This window comes from Cyprinodon variegatus, unplaced genomic scaffold (assembly GCF_000732505.1).
Source record: "Cyprinodon variegatus isolate N-32 unplaced genomic scaffold, C_variegatus-1.0 Scaffold144, whole genome shotgun sequence".
Lineage (NCBI taxonomy): Eukaryota > Metazoa > Chordata > Actinopteri > Cyprinodontiformes > Cyprinodontidae > Cyprinodon > Cyprinodon variegatus.
In genome coordinates, this window is record NW_015150597.1 from 1,044,745 (window position 1) to 1,054,289 (window position 9,545).

General features: G+C 36.8%; 1 protein-coding gene across 1 annotated transcript in view; it reads right to left on the reverse strand.

The window, feature by feature from the left end:
• Positions 1–9,545, reverse strand: part of tgfbr2 (transforming growth factor beta receptor II) — a 36,794-nt gene extending 27,249 nt beyond the window's left edge. The window contains exons 1-2 of the mRNA XM_015376973.1: positions 9,310–9,545; positions 1,988–2,129 (exon numbers count right to left, since the gene is read on the reverse strand). Of these exons, the coding sequence (XP_015232459.1) occupies positions 1,988–2,129; positions 9,310–9,385 (218 nt within the window). The 5' untranslated portion in view covers positions 9,386–9,545. The remainder of the gene's footprint in view (positions 1–1,987; positions 2,130–9,309) is intronic.

Below are 9,545 nucleotides of genomic sequence, written 5' to 3' on the forward strand. Positions count from 1 at the left end.
TAAATCAGAGAAAAACAAAGTATTTATCCATCAGCCTTAATCTGAGAACTTTAAAAGATTTAATGCTTAGAACCTTTAAACAGGATACAAATTACGCCTTTTTTCCTGTGAGTAGCTACATTTACATGAACATATTTAGTTGGAATAAACAGCCCATTGCAATAAAAATGTGTTCATATATGAAAAAAGTTTCCTCTAATCCATTCCATTTTAGTGCAGAGAATACGGTATTCTGGATGAAGCAAGTCTGAGTGTGCATCTGCATCCTGCATCAACCTGATGTATGTTCGCTTTAATAGCTCTGGTTAGCTGTTTTCAGAATATCAGAAAGTTTACAAGACTTTGAAAGACTTACATTTCCAGAACTTGTTTTCCTTTTCCTTTTGAGAATGTTTTTCAATTTGATCATTATGAATATAAGTAGAGGAAACACATATAGTTAGAAACAGATGTTAAGATGGGAAAACGGATGGACAGACTGACCATCAAGTCAAGAACTGAAAAGGGTTCCTTTTGGCCCACTTGTTTTTGCAGAAAAAGACCTCAGTGTGATCATACAGCAGGATTTTGAACATGAATGGCCTGTTGAAGCTCGTCCCATTTCTTCTAAATTTGATAAATATTTCTTCTTTAGGATTTCTGCTAAAGTATAGAATTTATTGCTCTATATTTTTTGCCCTGGTGTCCCACTCTGGATGTATCTTTTTTTTTCTTCAATTTTTTTTATTTAATTCAGTTTATTTATATAGCGCCAATTCATAACACATGTCATCTCAAGGCACTTTACAGTTCACCAGATCATACAGTCAAATTGATTCAAATTTTTCTATCTAGAGTTGATAGTATTATGCAAGAGTATGCTGCAAGGTGGGCAGGAAATGACTTCTACCCTGGTAAAGACTGAAGCGAAACTATTTCAGTATTACAGCCTTACCAGCATTTATGTCTTGTATATGCAATGTTGTTAAGAACATTAACATAATATACACCTTTTACTCACCTTAAACGGATATATACCAAAACAGAAAGGCACTGACAAAGTGCAGACCAGCAAATGTTAGCCTATATTGTGACTTACACCTACCGCTAAATCTCACTGGATCATTACCACGTTTTTAATGAACTGCTCCTTGGCATGAGCCGTACCTCAGTTAAAAAAAAATCCTTAAAATGCATCATAACTTTTCAAATAATCCAGCCAACAAACCAACAACACTTCCTTTCTTGTGTTTTTGGATTCACTATAATACTTCTGTCCTTTTTGAGTCCGATGCCTTCCTACATTACTATCCCTATCTTCCTTTAAAAAAAAAAAATAAAAATCCTGTATCCAGATTATAATCTGGATCATTAACAAAAAATTACTAGATTATTCCTTAGCATGAGGTGTACCTCTGGTAGAAACTCACTCACAAAATCCAGTAATAACTTTTCAAGTAATCCTGCTAACAAAACAAAAAAAAACATGACAGAAAACAAAACCTCCTTGATGAAGTAAACAAACAAAATGAAAATGTACTGATTTCTTTTCATGATTACAAATTAGGTTAATTTCCTCCAATAACCCCACATTTTCTAGGATGTGGCAGAATTGGGTGAGGAAACTGGAATATCAAAGCCTACAAACCAATCAATGACCTCCCATTTGACTCAAAGCAAAGCAGGAAACAGATTGATACTGGTGTTAAAAGCTGAAGGCCACTGTGCTGTTTGTTACTATATTGCAAATGCATGCAATAACATGAGCTGAAGTTAGCAGAAAGCTAATTGTACATGGACAACAGCGTCTCATTAAAATGTCCTTCAGAACCCACAATCCAGGACTACAGAGCAGGATTATGCATTGCCAATATGTAGATTTGCCCAGTTTACCATCTGTTTGCTGGACTCCTACTCTGTCTGGAAAAGTATGGCATTTAATCTGCTATGAAAAGTATTTGCTCCCTTTCTTAATTATAATAGGAATTAAGGTGAAAACAGCACTTACCAAATACTGACACAGACTTCATTATCGTGTTCGCAGATGGCTGTTTTTTCACAATCCACCTGGCAGACTCCCTTACCAGGGCAGCTACTTTCCCTCACATCACAAAACTTGCATAGTTGTTTTATCTTCAATATCGATCCCACTGCAATGAGAAGGAAAGATGCTTCTATTATATAAAGACCACAGTAAACAAACATCATATATGAGTTTTGTGAGGAAAAAAGCGATGAAAACAAGCGTTTGTCTCAAAATAAAAAGGTTAAAAAAAAATCAAGGGCGAAAGAAGAAAATCTAAGGTATTTCATAGCAGAGAGTCGTGTTTAGACTTGACTTTGCCAGCAGGCACGCTCAGATCAGTCAGACAGACTGGATTGTGTGATGAGGGCCTGCGGGCTTGATAATCACCTAAGACCTGAGACAACTGCCAGACGGGCAAGTACAACAAACACAGGAAAAGCAAACGCATCTGCTGACTGAGAAGCCTTTAATTTGTCATTCCGATGACTCGGCCCCCCATTTAACATATGTTAAGCCAACAGCGATTATAAAAAAAAAAAAAACACAACATAGAAGGATTTGATTATAAATGATTTGAGGAAGGAAGAAAACATTCATTTATACAGTGATAACATCCTGATGCCAGAGCATTTTTTCCTTATAATGGCCTGGTCTAGTTGCACAGAATCATCCTTAAAAACCATCATTAATGAATAAATACTGGCACCCCTGGTAAAGATGTTTATTAAAACTAAAAATAACTTATTATTTCACAACATTGGCATAATCTTACTGAAAATTAAGTTGCATACTTTTATTTGCAGGTTAGATAAAATTTAAGTAAGAAAATGTGTTTTTAATTTTGATTAAGCATGCAACTTTAAAAAACAGCTATATACCTATACTATCAGATAAAGCCATGTTCAGAAAACTGTGTGCTTTGATCAGTATATACTGTGTTCTGCTGCAGTCTTGTATATTAGACTGCATGTGATTTGGTGCATGTAAAACACATTCATAATCCTTTGAATATCTTTTAAAATTACAACCATATATATTTCAATGTATTTCATTGGGGTATTAAGTAATCGGCCAGCACAAATAAAGGCAGTTTCTTAAGTGGTAGGAAAATAATACATTGCTTTTCATCTTAGTTTTGAAACCCAGACGCCTTATAAGTCAGAGCAAACATGTGGAAAAAGTGGTGTCTTGTGACAAGACAACAACATTTAAAGCTACGGTGTTAGATTTTCAGTTTATCTGATGGTCAGACTAGCCCCAGTCACATTAGAGTGTAATGGCGATCTCTAAAGTCAGCAGTTTGTCAGCTCTGTGGTAACGTAACGCAAAGATGTGTGAGTGTAATTAAGATTAGCTAATTCTAAGGCAACACAAATATATAGATTGAGACTTTCAGTTCATAAAAAATAATAAATAGCCTACTTATGTAGAAAATATTTGATTGATTTAATTTAGTCCCTGTAATTTTACTGAAGCTTTAAATTTTGTACTCTTTTATGCTTTGTCAATCCATGTGTAATTTTGGCTTCACCTCAGAACAGGACTGGGCCAAAAAGCAGCAAACAATAAGGGTCGCAGTGAAGATCAGCAGGGATGACCTTGCTCCATCCAAGACTCGCAGAGTCAGGAAACGGCCTGGATATTTCTCTGCAGACCCTACATATCCTGAACATCAACAGTTTGGTCTTTTACATTCAGGTCTTAACTACAGAACACAATTTACAAAATACAGTCTCCAGAGATGGTTCACCAGACTGTCTCTGATGAGGGAAAATCCCACAGCCTAAATAATCTGCTGCCCCACTGGGATTTGGAATAAGTTAATTAGCGCTATTATAACCCAAACAAACACAACAAAAAATTTTTGGATGTGCAAAGACTAGGAATGAGAATTTATCGTATTGTTTACGTGATACATTTGTAGTCATGATAGCAATCATGATTTATCGTCTAAATGATCATTTTAAATTAGTGATGATAAAATGCAGAAGAAGGATGAATTGCGAATTTTACTTTTAAGATTTTTCTTTAACTGATTTTTCTTGAAGGAAACTTTATTCCAACCTGACTGTTGCTGTAAAATGCTTAGATGTGACATGCTGTGAGTTGAAATAAACTTGCAGGTCAACTTGCAGAAGTGCTATAATGTAGTGACTTGGGAGGGAAGATAACAAATATTGCAAAACTTAGAGTTACTCTCTTGGAAATATTTAGAATCATTGCATCAGTTTCTTTCAAATTGTTACAACTTTATAAAATCCAAAATAGAAAAAACAGAAGTCCATGTTGTGACACGATAAAAATAGTCTAAAGAGTGACAAACATTTTTCAAAAAATGCTGCTATCTTGATTAAAAAGAATCAAGAGACAAATTGAGCGATGTGGGAAAAGCTTCTACTTCCTGATGTCTGTGCTGTGAAGCAAGACAATATTAAAAGTTAAAGAGAATAAGGCCTCAGGCATGTGATTGCACCCTGTGCTAAAGCAAAGCCACACAACCACACTTCAGCTGTATGCTGAGTGCACAAGACTTGAACCTGCTCAGCGAATGCAGTGCACAGCCATACTGAAAGTATGTAGGTTTCTTTCCTTTCAAGTTCATAAAAGCATTGTGGGAAGGATGAGAACTATGGGTAGCTGATCATGTGTTCAAGAAGTGCTAAGTTCTTCTAGACGAGGAAGTGTAAGTGAAAGCACGCTGCTTGCCAGCAAAACTCCTTCACACCGATTTCATAATGTTCTCCCAAACTCTGGTACAAAAATCCTTCTGTGTCAGCTCGGCCGTGCTGGAGGGTGGGCTGAGAGTAAAAGAGCAGAGCCAATGAAAAAAACATGAGGGGTAGAGCAGAAGAGTTTACAGTGAAATGGATTTCTGACATCTTGTTTCTGGAGATCCAAAAAGAAACGTGTCTCAGGAGATGGCAGGCAGACATTGTTTTTGGAGCTCGCCTCAGAGGAATAAACTCTCAAAGTCATAATGCATCACTTGAACTCCAGACTAAATGAAATAACTTAGCAATTTAAAGTTTTGCCCGGGGGCTCCAGAGGTGTTTTTTTGAAGTGGATCAGGAATGAAGAGGGAGGATAGGGGGGGTTATAGTCAATGCCTGAGTGGTAGGAAGGTGGCTGAGCTGGAGTAATTATATCATTAGAAGAGCTCCTCTCAAAGAGCATGTCATTTTAACCCAGGAGGCGGGCTATGGAAGGGATGAATGGTGGTAATTGTCACCCAGGGCTGCATATAATTGCAGAGTAGTGGGGGGAAAGGGGATTAGTAGCAGCCAGAGCTACTTGGTGCCTCTGGGACTGAGTCTGAGACAGATGAAGGTAAAATTTCCTGGCAGCAGGGTGACTTGGTCAAATGATGAGAGAGATAGGAAGATAAGGAGGAGTATAAAGCCTTTGACAAAACATTTCAAACATGCTGAAGCCTAACTGCACAAATACACCTGGTTAGTTAGCGAGAATTTAGGTACAGTATGTTAGGATAGTAATCTGGGACATGACGAGTTAAGAGGACTTCACCCTGCAGCAAGTATTGGTTTGAAACAAACCATTAAAGAGGCATGATGCAATGGATGTCCTATAATATAGCAGCATGTTGTCAGCATCAACTATTAAGCTGACCTCCAACTAGTTTATACATTGTTAATGACATTAAACCTATTAATGTTGAGGAACCAGCGGTGTAGGATGTATTACACAATTTTAAACGCTTAAGTAAATTAAAACATGTGTTTTACGCAGAAGTGATGCAAAAAAGCTTAAAGGAACTAAAGGCCGGATGAGGAAATGAGACTCACGAGTGACACGATTGGCGCTGTGGGTAACTGCAGCCACCAGCCAAGCCGGCACAAAGTGGACAAACTGTTGTCCCAGCACTGCACTGGTGATGCTATAATGCTATTTACTACAAGACCAATGCACATATTTTAAGACAGCAACAAGCACCAGGCTGCAAGTCTTCCACTACTAGTGAAAAAACTGCACTTTCCATTATCAGAGCTGTGAGGAAGGCGCATGCATCATCAACTGATGTCACATCCGTAGGATTGAGCAGGAAATTCGGCCTCCCTATTCCATCGTATTATGCTGCACACAGCCTATTAAAGGCAATTGAGAGATACGTGGGTCGGCTCTTTGGTTCGGGTTTTAAAGACCTCATCACGGATTAGCATTAAATAACTGGACATGTGTATCATTTAACTATTCCTGCACCTAGTTCATTTAATTCAGTATAGTTTGTTCTTGTCCCACATTAGAAAACAAGTTGTGGTAATTTACGACATTTACAGAATAACATTTTTTTTTTCTATTTTTTCTTTTTATATAGTTTTTACGGCAATAGTGGCCCGTTTTATGGACAGTAGGCTGACAGGAAAGGGGGTATGAGAGAAGGGAGAGACATGTGGTATGAATAGTGGCCGGATTTGAACCCGGGTCACCTGCGACAAGGACTAAGGCCTCCATACAGGGGTCTTGTGCGCTAACCACTGCGCCACCAAAGCACACCCAGAGAAAATTTTGCAGAGATTTATGCACAAACACACCTGATTTGAAGCCAGAATTGAAGAAATATTGCATAAAACTTTAAAATTGATGTTAAAGATTTGCTAATAGTCTTTTTGCAGAAGGAAGAACCTGAAATATCACATTATATGTTTCCTTAAATAATAATAAAACCTACTTAAAAGGATTGAAAAGCTTCTGGAATTTTTTTATGCATAATAATATACTATAATATACTAATAATAATAACTAATAATAACTAAAAAATATTAGCTCTTTTTCTATATAAAAAAACTTAAATAAGCATACTAATCTTTAAGTAGACTCAGAATATATAGGATTAGACTGACTAAAAATATATTTAGTATATGAAATAAGTATATCAACTCAAAAATCAAAAATGGTGCAGATAAAGTTAAGAAAATCATCATGAATAATAAATATCATATGGCGGACTTTTCAGTGGCTACTTTGCCTTTAAAGGCCACATGATTTCAAAATCAATTCATGCCCGAAAAAACACAACTTTAATAAAACAAGAGTATCTCCATAACAATCTTGTCTAAATGTGACGTTATAGTACAAGTGTAAAGGTAAGAGATAAGATATTTTTCCTGCTGAAAAAAAACAAAACAAATTTTTTGTGCCTCTGTTAAAGATTATTTTTTAAATGATCAGAAAAAAACACCATACAAATCTAAGAGACACTTCAGATTCTATTTCTCAACATCTTTACTTTAACTGTAGCCAATTAGGACTCAATCAGTTGAAATATATATGATCCACAATGGATTTAGAGGCAGCATTGTTCCAGGTTGACATGTCCTTTAGGCACAATTTAGCCAAATGGGCCAAAACTGAAGAACAGCTTCCATACCATTGGTTCTAGGATAGGGTCTACAAAATCCTTCCTTTGTGTTTCTACTTTGCTGAAATAACTGCCAGACCATAACAATTAAATTATAATTTTTTTTTTCAAAGTCAGGTGAGCATTTTACATTTTATTTAGCCATTCACACATAGAAGTTGGCAACCTATATTTTAGCCATAGCTGCCCTGGGGCACACTGCAGAAGCAGCTCATGCAGGTGAATTATCTTCCCAAAGGACACGACTGAGACGTAATCCTGCATCCAAAAATGTGACTTACTGAAATGGTATTCCTTCAAATTGTATTTTTAATATGTTAATGTATCTAAATGAAACATCCTAATTAAAAACATGATGAGAGTTAATTTAAATGTTAGAGAACAAGTGAAAAGAGGACAGAATAAAGGGTATAAGAGTGATCTCTGGCATGGGGGATCCCTAAACCTGCAATACAAATATTATTTCTAAAAATAATAAACAGACAGGAGGAATAGCATAAGAAACATAACACTATCAGTTTGAACAACTACAACATCCATTCATCCATCTATTTTCTTACACGCTTAATCCCAAGTGGGGTCATGAGGGGTGCTGGTGCCCATCTCCTACGGGCAAGAGGCGGGGTACACCCTGGACAGGTCACCAGTCCATCGCAGGGCAAACAACTACAACAGTGACTGCAAAATTTCACTGTGTGCAGCCCACAAAGAAACAGTGGAAGACACTCATATTCCCAAACACGGATTCATTATAATAGTTTGAAGAGCTGAGACGTCTCCTGAGAGTGTTAGAAAGGCAGAGGCGTAGCCAGAAAATGTACAGTTAGTCTTTATTTTCCATATAAAAACTAACTATAATTTCCTCCAACCTTTGCTAACAAATAGACACATATTTAAACATCCTTGCTTCCTAGTTATAAGTTATAGTGGATAAAGTTCTTAGAGGTTTGAGTTCTGGGGTGAACATCTTTGCCATTGTCATTACTAACCTACTTTTATCAATAATCATTCTGCATAAAATTGATATTTACAAGTACTAATATCTACAAAAATCTTTTATCTACTAAGTTTCTATTAAAATAGTTATTCATCTGTGATTCACTGAAGACTCCTACATGACTTGCATTTTCTCTTTACCCAATATAACAAAATCTAGTTCTGAAAAGAGAATGAATTCTGTACTTATGATCTTTAATGTTATTATATTGATGTGCATAATTAACCACAGTGTTTTTGTTGTCAAGTAATTAATAACGTATGAAAAATAAAAATGTTTTGAATACTGATAGTAGTACTGCTGCCACTGTATGTATTATAGGTATATAATGTTTTATGCGGAGCTAGATGGCCCCGCACCTGTAGAAATGGTGGCAGGATGGTGACCACTGATAGAGAATTTCACAGAGCAGTTTAAGGCTATTGTTAAATATATAATATAAAATATATAAAATAATTATTGTAGAGTTTTAAGTTTTTCTCTGAGGAAATGCAAAATATAACGCTGAAGTAAAGCTGGGTATTTTTGCCCATATTATTAAAACTAACTAACCTAACTAGAAACCCCGCCCCCTGCCAATCAGGAGCGTGCGCTTCCAGCTGCGCACTGCCAGGCTGCACCATATTTACAAAACATGTCGCCTCAAGTTACATAGTGTTATATACGACAAACAAAGTCACATTTTCTTAAAATATACAGTAAAAAAAAACTATGAGGGATTTCGACAGAAACAACAACTTTGATTAGTTAAAAGAACAAACAAAAAAACACCCCTCCCCCTGTTTACTTAAGCTTTTCTATTTCATTTAAACCGGCGCAATTAAGGTCTGAACTAAAAACACCGAGCTGTACCTGTAATGTCGCAATTTGTTTGAAAAAAATCAGGAAGTTCTTTGTTAAAACTTTCAAGTGTCAGTAAGTTGAACTCACGCGTCTCCACCGGCAGCAGCGCAGCACCGAGGAGGATCGCTCCACAGCAGAAAACGGGAAACCGAAGCAGCTTCATGTAGAACCGGACCACGCGCCCCCTTATCGCTCATTAATTGGACTGAGACAGGGGAGCCAAAGACCCGAGTTTCTCTTGGTTCCTAGCGCCTGATGCTCCTTCACAGCTCCGTGTGAGAGAAGAGTAAACACCAGGCAGGACTTGCCCTATATGACTCACT